General features: G+C 36.6%; 1 protein-coding gene across 7 annotated transcripts in view; it reads left to right on the forward strand.

Moving 5' to 3' along the window:
- GRM8 (glutamate metabotropic receptor 8) overlaps positions 1-19,241 on the forward strand; it is a 693,462-nt gene that overhangs the window by 294,742 nt on the left and 379,479 nt on the right. For 6 of the 7 annotated variants that reach the window (XM_045564832.1, XM_045564831.1, XM_045564836.1 and 3 more), the window contains 3 exons: positions 13,628-13,763; positions 14,238-14,392; positions 15,571-15,708. In XM_045564832.1, coding sequence (XP_045420788.1) covers positions 13,628-13,763; positions 14,238-14,392; positions 15,571-15,708 — 429 coding nt within the window. The remainder of the gene's footprint in view (positions 1-13,627; positions 13,764-14,237; positions 14,393-15,570; positions 15,709-19,241) is intronic. The other variant, XM_045564835.1, reaches the window with a different exon arrangement.

The following is a 19,241-nucleotide window of genomic DNA, read 5'->3' on the forward strand; positions in this document are numbered from 1 at the left end:
GTTTTTAAGTTATCTAGTCATGCTCTGACTTCTGAAGCCAGGATTTATAATTTTGAATTGGACAAGTTTTTGTATGTATTCTCTAGTTTTTCTCTTGTAGGCTTTTAAAACAAGTGATTTATAATATTTTACAAGATGTTCTATTCCCATATTAGAACTTACATAACCCACAGTACTCATGGGAGGCAGTGTATGTGATATATTCATAGAAGCACAAAATGTTGAAATTGAAAGGAATCTTGAGATCATCCTGTCAAGCACTCTTCTTTTTACAAATAATGGAACTGATAGCCAGAGGGGTTACGTGTCTTGCCCAGGGTCATACAAAGGGAATATAGGCAAGCTCCAATGTAGGATGAGAAAATGATATCATGTAATGAGTGAACTTGTTGTTACAATGATAGAGTTGGTGCTTCTGTTATGCCATTTATATTCCAGAATCTTTTTTCCCCACAAGCTGAACTGCTTTTCATTTGTAGATATTCACATGTTATGTATGGCTAAGATATAATGCATTTGGAAGGAGAATGAGTCTTATCTGGGAGTCACTGCATGAATGGAAACTGTAGAAATTATATCACAGAAATTTATGAGGTAACAAATTGTTATCCTTTTGTCATTTGCAGTTCTGTTTGGTTTTCGTTTTTGTGCTTGGATGATGTTGCGATTGTTGAAAGCTTAATGTCCTTTTCTAAGAATCCCCTTAGATAAACGATACAATTTAATGCAAAATGTTATAACATACCTGCTATATTTCTTATAACACTGAAGAGATAGAAGTTTTTTGCTTTCAATAAATGACTGTTTGATGGGGCATCCCTAAATGATACAATGTTGATCTGGCTTGCACATTTTCAGAATTTTCAGTAATAGGAATAAATTTTTTAAAAACTATTCTAGGTTCTGATGTGTTTTAACATTATAATAAATAAAGCCATATAGATAGCTGTTTGATCAGTTGTGATTAAAATTTATTCAGCCTAGTTGAAATCCTTGGTTCTTAGTATTGATACTTTGTTCTTTCATCTTCAAGTGGCCATTCTAATGGTTATTTTAATTTTTTGCTTTGTGTTCCTTCCATACCAACGTGAGTTGTCTGTTTTTTATTGTGGAAAAGTAAGATTAAATCTCCTTTTATACATAATGCAGGATGTTTATTACATTATGTTTAACATTTTAAATGACAATCACATTTTCCTAGGAAATATCATATATGTCTATTGACTGATTGTATCCATTAGAAATAAATTTTGCTGGCTTTTGGCTGGCTAAATCAATCATAAGCTCACTTCTGAAATATTTTCTGACTTGTTGATCCTGGTATATATCAATATATCATACAGTTATTTTTGATGCCTCTCTGACCATGTATTTCCAATGTCACTATCACGAGCCAGTGAATCTTACTCACAGTTAGCAGATTCCATTTTCTTGGTCCAGTGTCCCTAGGGAACACAGTTTTATAGCATTTCGTACATCAGATTGTGATATTTGCTTATATATTGTGTAATTTACTGTTATCTCCTTAACACCAGGGACTGTGTCTTCTTATTCATTTTTATAACTGCAGATTCCAACAGAGAGCTCAGCGTGTAGTAAGAGCTCAGTTAATGCTCTGTGAGTGATGGCAGGCATGCCTGGGTTAATGTGGGAAAGAAGCCTGTAGGATGCTTTTTGTGAGGATGTTAGTCAGTAAAATTTCTGTTCAACCTGTGCCAGACTAAAAACATTTTTCTAAACTATTCAGCCCTGGTGATGTAAACCTTTGGAATTCACATTTTGATTATACTACCTTACCTGTTGATGGTGTATTTAATTAGGTACATTAAAGAGATTTAATCACCAAGGAGACAATTATTGAGAGATAATAGAAAAGTATAACGATTGTTCTTGGCTATTAGGATTAGGTTCACAAGGTTTGCATTTGACTCCTTACTAGCTGTGTGACCTTGGGGACCAAATATAAAAAGAAGTTTATAATGTGTACCCTACTTACTCAATAGCACTTGGATATTAGGAGACTGAAATTAAATATTAAAGCATGGTGAACTAGTATTTTCTATTCAGATATATTATTATTTTCTGTTTGTTCTAAAAATGCATCTTTCACTAAGGAAAAAATAATAGAATTATTTTTTGTGTAGGGGGAGGGTCTTACATCTCAGGCTACCAAGTATCTTCTATTTTGAATAAAATATAGTCTAAAATTTAACAAAAATCCTTTAAAGAATTAAATGGTAGATGGTTTGCTATCTAAAACATGTCTCTTCACTCTCCTCTCTTTGTAGTACTATTTTAATCCAAAAAGTTAAACATATAACTATTTTTAACCTTTTTGGATAACAAATACACAGATAAAATCCTGCTGTGTAGAATGATCTTGCATTATCTAGAGAAACACTACAAGCTAGTTGAATTTGCTTGAAAGATTGAGTTTTTAAATTATCTTTATTCCTATTTTTGTTCTCTGAAGTCCATTTCTTAGTTTGGTCACTACTATACACTAGTTAGAGTGCAACTCTTGTTCTGAAGGGTTATTTGGATAAAATAATAATGATCTTTCTTCTATCAGTTTCCTCTTCAATTGATAATGTCAATCTCCTTTGAGTATCTGTTGAAGATGCTTCTTTGAGCAAAGACCACTGGCTGAAAGCCAATACATAGCAGAATTCAGGTAATGCTGAGAAGTAGAATAAAATATTACTAGGTGCTGAATAGAAGAATGCTCATTGTTTGCAAGCTCTTCTACCTGCTGTTGAGATACTGTTGAGAATGCCCTATCTACAAAAGGTATTTGAAAATGACTATGTTGTATACACACCTAATATAGATGCAAAGATACTGTGCCTTTTGCTGAATGGTGGTGATTTTAAAACACAGACATGCTTTTTTCTTTTTTAGATAATTCCACTATATCATGACATAGGGGCTTCTCATTTATTCACTTATTTACCACACATCCATGAAAGCCCACAAGTATCAGGTTTCACTAGACCCTAAAAACACATTGGGATGTGAGCTCTATGAAGGCAGGGGCCTTCTGTATATTGTTCACTGCTGTCTCCCCTGTGTCTAAAAGCACCTGGCATGTAGTAGGTGCTCAAAAAATATCTGTTTTATAATTGAAGAAGGATAGGTATTGTAAATATCCTCTTTCTCCCCTCACTCACTTAATTGGTACAATTCTGTAACAAATTTCTAATCTGTAACTGAATTACTAATTATGTAATAGGCTTAATTAAAAGTCCAATGCTATTCTTTTTTATTTGGTCCAGAACAAGTAAGAAATTTAAACAGTGCTCACTTTGATTTCAATACTGTCTTTGACATAATGGTTTTTCCAGGCAATGGGTTGGAAAATACGGACTTTCTCTTTACTCAGAGAGTCTGTTCATATTGGAAATTTGAGCATTTAGAGGGAAATAATTCCCTCTTTTGAGACCTTCGTGTCATGTTGTTGGCTCTAGTATCTGGGAACCTACTTTGAAATGGCAAAAACAAATCAACAGACAAAACAAAGTTAAGATACCAAATCACCCTCCATAAATAACCGAAATAAGTACAAATGCACACTACACATTAATGAAATTTATTTAAACCTAGTCAAGTGCCCCTTCTCTGTATGCTCCTATCCCCACATTTGCTGATTTGACCTTGTGGAGAATCCACTTTTCTTTTCTTTTCTTTTCTTTTCTTTTCCTTTTCCCTTCCCTTCCCTTCCCTTCCCTTCCCTTCCCTTCCCTTCCCTTCCCTTCCCTTCCCTTCCCCTCCCCTCCCCTCCCCTCCCCTTCCCTTCCCTTCCCTTCCCCTCCCCTCCCCTCCCCTTCCCTTCCCTTCCTTTCCTTTCCCAGTTTGGAACATACTTCTGGACTGGGTGGTCTACTTGCATATATACCCGCTTTTTACTCTTGTTCTTCTTCCTCTTCCTATTGTTCCATATCTTTTCTCACTCTTTCCTCTTTCTGGTTTTCTTCTTTTATATTTCTTTCTTTCTTTGGCTGAATCTTTCCCACCTACTATACCTGTGTCTCCTTAGGCATTTCCAGTTTACAAGAGTGGGAAGAGAAAACACTTCAGAAATTGACTTCTATCCTGTGGTGGGCTTGAGTTTCCCTCTACCTGGAGAGCCTTGTACAGCTGACTCATTGTTCCCTTTGACTGGAATCTCTAGTAAGAGTTATTATTCTGTATACCTTGGGGAAGTGAAATTTGATCTTCCTAAAAATAATGTTGTAGGTGAATACGACTTGATGAAAGGGAGTTATTATTTCTGTGTAGGATTTGACTTTAAACAATTTTGATTTTAAACAAATTGCAACTCACATGTGTTTTTGAGGAAAAACAAATAATCTGTTGAGTATCTATTTAATCCTTTCACAATGACCCATTTGGGCAACATCCTCTCAATCTTCAGATGAGGGACAGTGGTACAGAAATAAAAGTCACATAACTTAGCCAGTGTCACATAGCTAACAGGAGAAGGACAAAGATTTGGAGCCAGGAAGGTTGACTCCAGAGATGAGATTCATAATCACCACTCTTTCCTCTGAAAAGACCTTTGAATCTGTGATGAGTTGTCACTGAATTAGAGAGCCCAGTATGGACACTGACGCCGTGAGTCTGTCCAGGCCCAATCTGCCTCCAGAGTATCAGCATCTCTCTGAGTACGTGTGGAGACAGGCAGGAGAGGGGCTCTCTGTGCCGGTCCTTTTCATAGTGGATCGTCTCTATTGCCACCTGCAGGGGACATATCAGTTAGGGACATCTGGTGCATGCCTCTTCTGTACCAGGGATTTCATTCCCTCATTGCATTCCTTTTCACGGTCCCTTTAAGAGTCCACATGGCATTTGATAGCAGACAAAGTATAAAATGTTTGAGAACGTGAGTGAGACAGAAAATGAACATAGATTTAAGTGTGATTTTACTCTTTTAATTCATGTTAGTAAAAATAACACTTTTTCTTTACAGTGATATGTGAGATAAATCTTCCCTTTTGCAAAGCACACTTTATGTTGATAAACTTACACAATCTCATCATGCGCACTTTCCTGTTAAGTCTCAATTGTACACTACATGAGGAGGTGAAAATATTGTTACAGGAGGCGTGATCACACTTATTTGAACCCTACAACAAATTTTACTCAACTGCCACTAAAGGACCAATTACATTAGGTCAAATTGTTTTTCCACTTATGTCTTCAGAAAGATGGAAAGAAATGATGCCAAGGATATTTAGGGTGGAGAGTACGTGTGTTTCTATTATCCTTAAAAAAAACCACCCCAGTTATTTTGTTTTAAAATTGCTATTACCTAAAGGGACATTCATAAGAAATAAATAATGGTTGACTGATTATATCACACTTTTTTAAATTTCAGCTTATTATGGGGGTACAAAAATTCAGGTTATATATATTGCCCATGTCCTGCCCCTCCCCCCAAGATAGAGCTTCAAGTGTGTCCATTCCCCAGACAGTGCGCCTGGCACTCACCATGTAGTTATACCCCCATCCCCTCCCCCCACCCCCCACCTCCCTGAGTCAGCACCTTCAAGCATGACCATTCCCCAGACGGTGTGCAACATACTCATCATGTAGGCATACACCCATCCCCTCCCCCCAACCCCCGCCTCAGTCTGATATCCAATTGGTATCATTCCCCAATGTGCATTTAGGTGCTGATCAGGGAAACCAATTTTCTGGTGAGTACACGTGATGCTTGTTTTTCCATTCTTGGGATACTTCACTTAATATAATGGGTTCCAACTCTCTCCAGGAGAACCAAAGAGATGTCGTATCACCGTTATTTCTTATAGCTGAGTAATATTCCATGGTATACATATACCACAGTTTACTAATCCATTCGTGAATTGATGGGCATTTGGGTTGTTTCCATATCTTTGCAATTGTGAATTGTGCTGCTATAAATATTCGGGTGCAGGTGTCTTTTTTATAGAATGATTTTTGTTCTTCTGGATAGATGCCCAATAATGGGATTGCTGGATCAAATGGTACATTTTTATTAAATAAAAATAGTCACTTTTAGGCAGATTTATTATAAGCAATATACAATTTAATCCAATCATTTTTAACCAATAGTTTAGTAATTCTCTTTTTAACAATTGGTAAAATGATAATTTTGTTTGCATATTTGTGCACCAAAACCAAAGTATGCTATATAGATCTAATAAGTTATACAACCAGAGACTTGATCTGATTAATATGGAACTTAATTTGATAGAAATTATGAAACAACTTGAGTCACTAATAACACTGTAGTCATTTTTTAAAAAATAACATTTACTATTATATACACAGCTTTATAAGTAACTTCATTCTAATAAGTTAATCCTCAATTTCCATCACAGTTGGAAGTTGGTGCTGTGACATTGTTTCTTGTTTTGTTTTTCTCCTACTACATTATTGCCAGAGATTTTTGTCTTAAAAATAAGCAACAACTAAAAACATAATTCCTTATCCTTTCAGATTGTTTTAACAAAACTTCTCTATTGAATTACCATAAAGTTTCATGAGCCTAGCTCTCTTATCTGTGCTGTCTACAATTCCAGTTTTCTCCTGTTCATATAGATTGCCTTTCTTTGTGCAAGAAGATATTTTTGAAGAGGAGTTTTAACTTTAAACAATAAAATCCTGTTAATTACTTGAATTGTACCGTTATTTCAGAAAAAGCTATTTTAATTTCCCTATAAATTTTAATTTGTAGATATGGTGAATCACCCTTCAAGATCCTGTCAGTGAAGGACCTGTTGTCCCTACTTTTGGGACTGCTGTAGGCAGAGAGCCTTCAGCTCTCAGCTCCTTGAGGGATTGCCCTAGCTATAAAGAGCTACCTTGCCCTAGATCACCTTCTCTCCTTCCCAGCATGGCCTCCTTCCAATGACTGATTGTATTGGTCAGGGTGAAGAGGTTTATTATAAGGTATTGGGTCACATAATCATTGAGCCTAAGAAGTCCCATGATCTGACATCTGCAAGCTGGACACCCAGGAAAGCTGGTGGTATAGTTTGAAGGCCTGAGAACCAGAAGCACTAAAGGTCAATGTCCCAACTCAAGCAGTCAGGCTGAATTAATTTAACCTTACTCCACATTTTTGTTCTATTCAGGCCCTCAATGGATTAGATGATAACAGCCCACATTGGGGAGGGCCATCTGCTTTACTATTCTGCTAATTCAGGTGCTGATCTCTTCCAGAAACACCCTCACAGACACACTCAGAAATAATGTTTAACCAGCTATCTGGGAAGCCCATGGCCCAGCCAAGTTGACACATAAAATTATCCATCACACTGATTGATGTGGAGGCATAATGGCCTAGACTTCATGACCTGTTTCAAAGCAATTATCAAGGCCATTCTAGCCTCAGAACTCCCTGTGGTGTTGGGAGCCTGTTATTGGGGAATAGCCAGCTGGACTTCTCTGCCAAGTACTGCTTCCTCTTGAGTCCTCCATAGGGTAGATGCCAAGGGCAAATTTCATGCACTTCACATTCCTTCTGAGGGTCTGCTTCCTGGGGAGCCCAACCTGTGAGAGTATTATTTCAATGCTTTAGATTCCAGCTTCTTACTAAGGGAGAACAAACCTTCAATGAAACAGAACATGTGGTTGTTTCCACATCAACTTTTGTTTAGTAATAGTCACCATTAATACTTTCATAGTTTTTACCATTCTACTAAAGAGTTAAATTCTAATTTCAACCCACATTGTCAAAATACTTATGGACTCCATTTGAAAGGATACTTGGATTCTTAGGGTAGGAATTGAAGGATCAGGAGGAACACATAAGTAACTTTTCCTATTCTCTCACCTTAAAATTGCCCCAATCACATTGTGATCATCAACATGAGATAAAAAAATGAAATCTAGTCATTTCATTTATTGGTATAGGCAAGTGAGCAAGTATCACATCTCAGAATTTGGGATATTTGATAATATTACACAAGAATGGTAAAGGGTGAAGAACATGATCTGTTGAAAATCCCATGTTTTAGGTCTGAATGTCAACTATCTCCCCTTTCAGTGTTGGTGATGCTGCATGTCTGGTTATGATTATTACTGTTAACAGTGATAATGTGTCACATTTGTAAGAACTTTACCCTTTTTAATTAGATTCTCATAGCATCCCTCGGGGATGGTTATTGTAAACCTCATCACAGAGATGAGGAAACTGAGATATGAAAGACTTGTACAAGATCACACAGGATCACCCTCAGGTATTCTGACACCAAGTCTCTTTTCTTCCCTACTCTACCACCTGTCTGTACTAGCAAACCAATACATACAAACCTATTATCTCTCATGCCTGAGACATTAGGCCACTCAGCAATGAGTCTCAGCTTTCCAAAGGGGTAAAAATTATGAAAAGGCATTGCTTACAAATTTGCTCTTGTATTGGTAACAGCAAATTATAATAAACTAGGGCTTAAGTGGTTTTCTAATTCATGGCACCCTGATAAAAACTATTTAGGGAGGCAGGTCCCATTCCAGAGACAACTTCCTCTCAATTATCATGGTCTCTCTGTGTATTTTTTACTTCTTTAATGACACTTATTTTTAAACATATTTTTAAAAGTCGAGGTTCAGTCATAGAGTTCTAGTTGAAGGAGAGGAAAAAAGGTAAAAACACAACAAACCAAATTACAATTATTGTTGCTGCAGGGCAAAAGTGAATTGGAAGATGAGACAACTCAGAAAAGTCTTCCTGAGGACATACATTTACAGAAAAAAAATGGAAAGTTTTGAGGGTAGACTGGCTATATGCTGAAGAGGTTTAAGTCAGTTCTATAATCTGCATGGATTCTAAATACCTTAATTAGGTTCTTAATACTCAGTAGATATACTGTATTTATGTAGCTGTCAACTAGATTTATAAAGACACCCTGCTGGGCTTTTAAAATGTGTCTTTAAATTTGCTTTACCTTATTCATTAATCATTTTCAATCACTAAATTGTAAAGCTACAGGTATAGTCATTCCTGTATGGGCAAACTGTTGGAAAAAGTCTTGACTTAGAGTCTGACAGATCTGGCCTTGAACCTGGGTTCCAGCCTCTTGAAAGCTGTTGATACCCCTGCTTCTCAGTTTCTTCATCAGAAAGATGGTGATAATGCTAACCTTAATCTTAGAGTGCTGCCATTAGGAATAGTGATGATACCACTTAGCAAATGAGACTGGAAAGGAGCAATCGCTTGTATTGCAGAGTGTACATAAAATCCAATGCAACAGATGATCTTTTAATTATCATTAAATAGTTAATAATGAAAGGAGAAAAATTACACAGGCTGCAAGGACACTAGACAGGAAATTCTAGAAAATATTCAATTATAAATTTCTTCACACAGCATTTATTAAGCTTTAAAAATTGTAGAACAGAAACACACCTGCAGAATAAGAAAGTTAGTGTCCCTTCAATTGTGCACAATTAGTAATCTTTCAGAGTGAGATATGGAAAACTAGAAGCAATGAACAAATTCTTTGATGAAGGGCAATTCCCTGTTCTCCCACCCACACCAAGAGTTTAAATCAAGACAGAGAGGCTCTAAAAAGTAAAGCAACAGATGCTGAGTATTATACGGAAAACATATCTTTGATTAGGCCTAAATGTTTAACTGAATTTTACTGGATTTTTTTAACTAAATTCTAACAGTATGTAATGGCCCCTTTCTTTTATGAAGTCATAGGACTATTTCGAAGGATGACTCATTTGTCATTTATTATTGCATTTTGATATATCTTATGGTATTATCTTTCATTGTTATCTAATTTTACACTCTTGTCAGACTTTTCTTATGTGTACATCTTATTGTTCAATTGTATCACAACACTACTGAGGATAGGTGATCTTTGAATATCTGCAGCTCCTAAAACATAGTAGACCTGGAGTGCTTATGAACAGATTAACAGTCTGGCTTTTTGACTGATATGAAGATAAAAAGTGTGAATGAGCTTCAGGGCCAAGGAAAGAATTCTAATCTTCTAATTCCAATCACTTGAGAAGTAATCAGTCCACAATTTAATAAAATATCCATAAGGCATCAAATGGAAGAATGCCATGTGGAGCCGTTTCTCCATTAAGTATTTATTCAGCTGAAATAGATTAATTGTACAGTACCTTTTTCCAGGAAAATACAGATTGACCAGGCTGACAAATGTGAGGTGAGGCAAAAGAACAGAAAAAAGTGAAATGCATTTGAACTATGTTAAAATCCAACCTAACTAATGCAGCTTTTTATAAACAAAAATGTTCAATAGGTCCTTAGTGAGTAAATAAATCAATGAATTCAGAGTAAACTGTATGTTTGGATTGCCTGTTTGCCTCATCTGAAATAGTCTTAATAAAATTTTTCTGAACTTCATTTCTTCTGCCCATGGAATAAGTAGTAGTCTCAGAATGATACTCAGGATATAACATGTCTTTAATGGGATGCTTAAGTAATCATCACAATTTAATTAAAAGGGCAGTCATATTGTGCAACAGCTCTTGTCCCCTAGAGAGTGTTATTTAGTGTTGCATTTCGACAGTTACCTAATGTTTCTACTCATCCATTTGTTTTTTTTTGTTTGTTTGATTTTTAAAGAAATTATAGTCTTCAACTTACTTCTATATCTTGTTCTAAACGTTTTCTTAAAATATGATCACTCCTTTCCCTTCTCATTACATTTCCTTTCTCTCTCTTTAGCTCCAGATTTGCTTTTTCAGTTTGATGTTCCATGTGTACTTTGAAGACAACCTGTCTTGAGTCAAAATTATTCTTTTCTTTCCCTCATCTTCCTGGACTTTCAACTTATTTAATGGTGTCATCATATAATTGGTCATAAAGACCAAATCCTTGCAGTCATACTTAGGGGTTTCCCATTGTTTTGCTGCTTACCTCAAATTGACACAAAGCCTCATTGATTCCAACTCAGATATTCTACCTTAACTCCATCTGCTCCTCCTAGCACCAGTAGCACTGCCTCAGTCAGCATTCCCCATGGCCTATTCCAATAACCGTCCAGCTGGGCTCATTGCACCTTGTTCCCCCTACTTTAGGTTGCCCTCTACATCAACAGTCCTCACTCATTTTCTTTCCATGAGATGCAATGTTCATACATGAGACATATTCAGGAATAGAAACATTTAGCAAGAAAGTTAAGCACTTTAATTATTCACCGTCTTCCACAGGATCAACAGAGTCATGCATGATCTGGCCCCGTCTCCCTCTCCTCTTTGTCTGCCACTCTTCTTTCCCTCATTCAGTGACTCTGCTGTCTCTTTCCTGCCCTCTTCCATGCTCTTCTCTCCCATGCTGTCATTCTTTTGACCTGGACTAAATTACACCATTTTAGTTATGGCAGCTTTCTCTGAACACTCCTCAATCTAAATTAAATTCTCGTTACAATTATAATTACATTCATCTTCTTCCTCTTCTTCTTCTCCTCTTCATTTATTTATTTTGCATTAAGCCTGGTTTTCCTGCAACATTTCTATACTTTGTAAAGGCAGAGAGTTTCTTTTACTCACCCTTGTGTCCACAGTCCCTGCACAGGAACTGGCAGATCCTGGACACTCAATAAATATTTTCTGAAAGAATGAATTGATCATCACAACTTATAGTGGTAGATCAGTAGGCCAGCTAACTCTAGGTAGCAGCATGGCTCAATCTGTGTATTATGGGCAACTCCCACCCCTGAAGAGCATATTGTAAGGTTAGTAAGAGTATTGCTACTTTATGGGGATAATTTTGAATGTTCTCTAACTTATAAGAAAAATAAGCCTTCAGTACTCCAGCACTGGTTAGTCATATATAACTGTGGTACACATTAAGTCTGATCACAGCACATGGGAAACCTACTCTCTGGCTACCAGACATTTCTTCTTTGTATGGCTACCTGAGTTCCCTTCCTAAAGCATTAAGCTCATCATGTAATTGTCCTGCTTATGAAATTTTAATGGGTTCCCATTGTTTTCAGGATAAAGTTAAAATTATTTGATGTCTTAGTTCATTAGGGCTGCTATAACAAATTATCATAGACTGGGTGGCTTATAAGCAACAGAAATTTATTTCTCACAGTGTTGGAAGCTGAAAGTCTGAGATCATGGTGCTAGCATGGTTGAGTTCTGGTAAGGACCCACTTCCTGGTTCACAGTGTCTTTGTGCTGTGTCCTCATATGGCAGACTGTGTAAGGGATCTCTCTGGCATCTATTTTATAAAGATACTAATCCCATTCATTAGGAATCCACTCTCATGACCTAATCACCTCCCAAAGTGCCCCATCTCTTAATACCCTCACACTGGGGGTTAAGTTCCAATATATGAACATTCAGCCTATATAATTTGGCATGTCTAACAAAGTCATTCTCAAGCTGGACTGGGTCATTATTTCCAACTCCAACTTCAACCACCCTTCACCATAGGCCATGTTCAAGCTAGAGTTTCTTTTATACCTTGGCCTCTACCAGGAATGTCCCACTTTTGTACCCACATGGGTATATGTTTAGTCTTTAAAATTCAGCTCTCTCTGTGCTCCCATTGCATCATATACCCTGTTAATCCTAAAATTTTATTAAATATTCCATGATAATTTATGAATACCTGTCTCCCAGACTAAGTGGTAGCTTCTGGATTAGACTGGGGATTCCCAGTGTTGAACCCAATGGGTAGCATGTAATGGGACCCAATAATGGTTGAATGACAGAATGCACTGTCAATTGTTTGGAAGTAAAAATGCCTTTGCCTACTGAAGCAATGCTATAAATGGTGATTTAATTCTCAGGGGACTAAAAAAAGCCTATTTAAACTGTTTGCGATTGAAATTTATTGCTAACAGTGTTTTCTCTTCTAATATCAGAATATGTTATCTGTGTATTTCACTGAAGTTGGGAGAACCTTTTTCTTCTCCTCCTAACTCAGCCCAGAGGCAGAATCTTTTCTAAACTTTTCTTTTTCATTTTTCGTTACTTTAAAACAGGGAAGGGTGCAAGAAGAGTTATTTCTTTTTTGTGGTAATGTTAGTAGAATGGGATTTCTGCCATTTTCATGGTAGAGACATATGTCAACTGAGGGTTTGTGTCTTTGGGACTTGCCTGTGTCTCAAATAGTCTTGAAGCTACTTGTTTCATAACACATCATTATGTTGATACATGAGAATATTGCTGCAATAAAATTAACTTTAAAGGAGGTCTACTAATAAATTAAAGTAGCAAAAAGACCTTGCTGCTTAACAGGGATCTCAACTATAAGACATACTTTTTATTAATTCTGTCTCTTATTTTTTAGCTTGTATTATGTAAATCAAAACAGCCCTTCTTCCTTCCACTTCTTGACTCTTATCACACATTTTATACACCTTGATTTTCTTCCATACATCCACAGAAATAATATTTAAAATTGGTAAAAAACAAAACAAAACCAAAAAACCCAAACCCAGGTATGATTAAGTAACTGATGTCATTGACTTGATGGATATATTATAATGCAAACAATGTGATTGCTTTTAATAGGTGACAGTGACATATATTTTGAGAAACAATATCCTGTACTGAATCATGTGCTTTTATAAAGTACTTAACCTCATTAAGTTTGTTAATTAAATAAGAGCTTTTTCTGAATCACCTTTTTTTTTTTAATAGGTGGTGTTTGCATTGCTCAATCACAAAAAATTCCACGTGAACCAAGACCTGGAGAATTTGAAAAAATTATCAAACGCCTGCTAGAAACACCTAATGCTCGAGCAGTGATTATGTTTGCCAACGAGGATGACATCAGGTGCTGATTACTTTTTTTCTGTATGTGGGATCATATTTGTGGCCCACATCCTTTTAAAAACATATTTCATGTTCAATGTAAAATCTTGTGAAATTTCACAGGAATTGCAAAATCCCCCTGCAATTACAGACTGCCTTCTGCTGCATAGACACAGCAGCGTTCTACTAAATAGTTTCTAAATCTGAAATGCCTATAGAGTAAAACCTGGGGATCGAATGAGATGAGAAAAATAAGGGTGATCGACAGAATGATGTGAATGAGGTTAAGGATAAGGATAATTAACACGTGCTGGAGTCAGTCTCTGCTATATTTCCTTTAGGAGATGATAAGACTCAGGCAGTTAGAATGATTGTTTAATTGTTCAACAGTGACTTGCTGAGTGTATGTAATAACTTCATAAAGCCAGTCATAACATTGATAATTGTGGTGTTTTTTGATAAATATAGTATGCTTTACTTCATTTTATTCCTATAGGAGGATATTGGAAGCAGCAAAAAAATTAAACCAAAGTGGACATTTTCTCTGGATTGGCTCAGATAGTTGGGGATCTAAAATAGCACCTGTCTATCAGCAGGAGGAGATTGCAGAAGGGGCTGTGACAATTTTGCCCAAAAGAGCATCAATTGATGGTAAGGAAGCACCATAGAGAATTCCTTTTGTTCCAGTTGAATCAAAACTCAAATGTAAACTAGAGTATTGAATATGATGAAATGCAGCCATTATTGATGATTCTGGATAGAATTTTTAGCTTTGTTGTCAGAATTGTCAAGATCAGCATATATTCCAGCATATTTTATATATATATATATATATATATATATATATATATATATATACTTGTGTGTATAAGTATGTATGTATATATGTGCATGAGTATATGTATATATACTCTTTTCTATATAAATAGGAAAGAGTACTCATTTGATTTTTCTTTTAAGAAAGAGAACCACAGTTAGTCTTAGTAATTTGCATGATTTTAGTAATTGCACTTTGAGTTTCCATATTTTCATGGGCATACATGATAGTTATAGCATTGTTGAGGGGAAAATGCTTGATTTGTTGAAAATGAATACATGAGGCTGGGCTGATCCTATAGATAAATAAATGCATCAGAAAAGATTTGGAGCATTCCTATAAGGCAGTCTGTCTTCAAAGTATCTTTTCTAATGGTCTTGATGGTGACTGAAATTACTACCTTTAACATTATCCATTAAAGTAAGGCATTATTTCCAAGTGGTTTCCCTTCAATGAGGTGGTTACCTGAGTAGACTGACACTTTAACCTTATTACCCATGACTCCACATGATTACATTAACACCGATTGGTTTGTTGAATTAGCTAAAAATGGAACATATAGGAGAGATAAATTTTGAGGTTGGTGGAAACATAATTAAGTCTGGGTCATTGATCCATGCCAGGAGAGAAAGAAAAGAATTATAAAAGTCTGAATTGGGTCTTGTATATTCAGGATTCCGCATGAGGTCACTGGTTGCTGCCCTGGGAGATGTTGAGTAGAGGAGAAGTTATAAGCATAACACTGACACTAGGCTTTCCTGTTCTACTCATTCCTAGAGCCAGGTGCCTGAATCATGGGCATGAGGATGGGGGAGATATTGTCCACTCACTCTCCTTGGCTTTTGCCATAAGAGAAGCCTCATTTCTGTGCTGCTATCTCTCCCTCATTTGTTATATGTTTTTTTTTTTCTTTTATGAAATGATCCCAACCTAATAGCCATTCAAAAGTTCTGGTGTATTTGGTTTTGATTTTGAAAGAATATTAAAATTATACCTTTCTTTTTAAAAATAGGATTTGATCGATACTTTAGAAGCCGGACTCTTGCCAATAATCGAAGAAATGTGTGGTTTGCAGAATTTTGGGAGGAGAATTTTGGATGCAAGTTAGGATCACATGGAAAAAGGAATAGTCATGTAAAGAAATGCACAGGTAACCACTAAAATGTTTTCCTCGACGCATTTATTTTAACGTTACCTGATAAGTGATGTTTTTCTATGTGGATAATGATGAGAGTATCTTCTATTTTCTTGTGTCTCTTGTTATAGTTTCTCACTCACTAGGTCTGAGCATACACTGATCATTAAACAAACATAGATTTGTTCATTAGTTCTTGTGATTGGATCAACAAGTATTTATTGAACATATACCGTGTGAGCAGCCCTGGGGTATTTTAATTTTATTTGAAAATAATTTATTGAATGTTTACTTTGGAAAAAACACTTTATTAGGTTTGATGAATATAGACAAATAAATAAGACATGGTATTGCTCTCTGGAAGTTCAAAATGTAGTACCATAATAAGTTGCTATAAGACAGTATTTTTCAGCTATTTCGATCTATGTCTCCTATAATGCTGTTATTTTCTATATTCTGCATAGCAGCTGTCCTAGAACATCTATGATTTTTTTATGCTTTGCTTTCTATAGCTTGTGGTTAAAAATAATAATGATTTTGAATGTGCATTTTTGAATGCATGGGTAAAACTGTATTTTTTGGAGATAACATGATTGTGTACACAGAAAGAAACAACTATAAAGTTTATAAAATTACTTATAACTAAGCAGTAAATTTAGCAAGTTCACTGATATGAGGTCAATATAAACGTCCATTTTTACTATATATATTAGAAAATAGCATATGGAAAATGGAATTTAAGAATACTGTTTATTGCAGGATCAAAAAACATAAAATATTAGGGCTAATTTTAACAAATATGCATAAATTCTCTACACTGAAGACTACACAACTTGAATGTGTGTTTTATAAGTGATTTATTCCTCCCTCTAATGACCCTCCCCCATTATTTTGATATGTCCTCCTTTACCTCCACCTCACTTTTTTTGGAAATAGCTGTTCAAATAAAAGATTGAATACCCTAAATGCTAGTGCAGACATATAAACAGAGAGAGGATGAGGATGTGAAAATGGGTGTCCCACTCAGGAGGAATCTGCCTTCAGGCTTCCTGTGTGCCAGCTACCATTCCAGGAGCTGGGATGGGTGAAGAGAGACAGGATTCGCTTTCTCTGGGCTTACATTCGAGTGTGAGGAGACAGACACTGCATAAGTAAACCTGTAAATGAACAGACACGTCCAGACCCTGGATGTGCTTAGGAGAAATGTAAGAGTGAAGATGAAGGAGTGACCGGGGGATTGAGAGGGAGAGCAGCGATTAGATTGTGTGGTCCCTGGTATGCTTCACCGAAGAGGTGACATTTGAGATGAAACCTGGAAGACAAGAAGCTGTCAGCCATGTGAAGATATGACAGTCATTCATTCCAGGATCTAGGGTCAGGAGAGCCTCTTTTGTTCAGGGAGGCTGGTGTGAGGGTGAGCACTGTGAGTGTGCGGGAGATCCAGGACAGATAGGCTAAAGTATTAACAATATTCTGGAGTCAGGTCATGCATGATCTTGAAGTCCTTTCTAGAAGTTCCAGAGTTGAGGAATTTGGGCTGTATCCTTCCTGTGGGACAGACAAACTTGAGACTTTTCATCCAGAGACTTACGCACATACCTGGTTCAAGAAGATGATTCTGGCAGAAGTGTGAGAAGGATTGGGGTTCAAGGGAGAAAAAGGAGGCAGGTCAGTCAGGACTTGTCCAGTATCCCGAAGATGGATAGTCATGGCCTAAACAAGGGTGAGTTAGGGATGGAGCACTATATAGACGCTCTAGTAGGTAGTGTTCATAGTATACTGAGTGGTTAATGTTGGGGGTGGGGATGATAAGCATCAGAGAACTATAAATGTTAGATTTCTATCCGGGAGGTCTAGGACAATGGTGATGTATTAATAATTAATTAACAGAGGAAAAATAAAATGAATGGTAGATGTTTGGGGACTAACTTTAATTTGGTTCTGAGATAGCCCCCATGGAACTGTACAGCAGAGGGCAGCATGAAGCCTGGGACCCCAAAGAGAGTTCACTAAAAATTCAAATTAGGGGTTCCTGGAGACTTGGAAGTTAAAGACAAAGGCAGAGATACAATTGCCATAGGAGACTGAGAAAAGATGAGCAGTGGTGACTCAGGACTCAAGGGGAGGAGCCAAAAAAAGGACACTGAGAATGACGGGTTTGGGGGAAGATGATGAACTCAGAGTCAAGCTGTCTCAGTCTCCAGGAGAGCAGACTGGTACCTGTGGTTCCCGTGCCGCAGAGGTGTGGCTGAGGGACAAGGGCTGTGCTAGAGAGATCGAATTGTGAGGGGTTGAGAGAGAACAGAATAGAGGAAGAAGAGGAAAGGATGCTGTTCCAAGAAATGTGGCAAAGAAAGAAAGTAGATATGGTGGGAGAGCCTGAATAAGAATCAGGGGAGGAGATTTATTTAGGATAGGGCATGTGTACTAATATGTTTTCAGATAAAACAGAAGGACTAACTAGAGAAAGAGAGATTAAATGTGAAGTAGGATCTTGATGGAAACTTTAAGGTGAGGCATTGAGAGAGCAGTGTTACCTTTAAATAATGTGATTTAGTTGGGGGAAAAAAGATACTCACATATACATAATCAGAGGGAAAAGATCTGTGATTAAATGCTAAATTTGGATATAGGGATTAAGGAAGTTCAGCAAATATATGACTGTAAATTCATGTTGTAAAATTCAAAGCTTGGTGGAGGAAGTGGGTGTGATAACAAGAAGGATTTGGGAAATAACATTTAAAAAGAGGGAAAAGGTGGGTTAGCAGGACAAAGGCATAGAGTAAGATGTGGCATGGTGAGGTGTGGACCGGTGGAAAAGTACAACTCAGTGTAGGGAAGGATACATGTCAAGGAACAGTGTGAAATAGAGAGGGGCCGATTTATAGAAGGGCTTGAAAGGACAGTTTATATGCAGAGCAACTTATGTGTTTTTCATTGAGGTATATTTTATACTGAGCTTAACTCTGAGTGCTGAATGTTATTGTTTTGTCCTCTACAAATTCATATCCTGTTGTTTAGACTGTATTAGTGGAAATCTACCAATTAATGAAATGGATAAACTTATAATATATATCTGTGTATCATATATACATATGTATACACAGACACATACAAACACACATATATAAAACTGATAGGAAATTTGTTATCAAATAATCACATAACTCTTTAATGGACTGTTTTCAGAATAACTAGTTACTCTAAACTCATGTTTTCCAAGTAAGTTGAGGTATGTAGCTGTCCTTTTAGCTTCTATAGACGGTCTATATTAGACACTTATTTCAGGCATAAATACTGAACTGGTTTGCTATAGAATCCAGATTTGGTGGCATGTCTGCTTCAGACTCCTTTGATTTACTGGGTGTTGCTAAAATTGTAACAATTTGTCCAATTAGAGATATTTCTAGTGCAATGAAAATGGTGTTTACTCCAAGTGCTAGGGCAAATTCACCCTCTGGGAACCGGGTCAGTAAACAGATTTTCATTCAAATCCCGTTGTGGGTGATACCAAAATAACTTGTCTCTGGGAAGAAAACAAACAAATA

The sequence above is a fragment of the Lemur catta genome, chromosome 11 (genome assembly GCF_020740605.2).
Source record: "Lemur catta isolate mLemCat1 chromosome 11, mLemCat1.pri, whole genome shotgun sequence".
NCBI classification, from domain to species: domain Eukaryota; kingdom Metazoa; phylum Chordata; class Mammalia; order Primates; family Lemuridae; genus Lemur; species Lemur catta.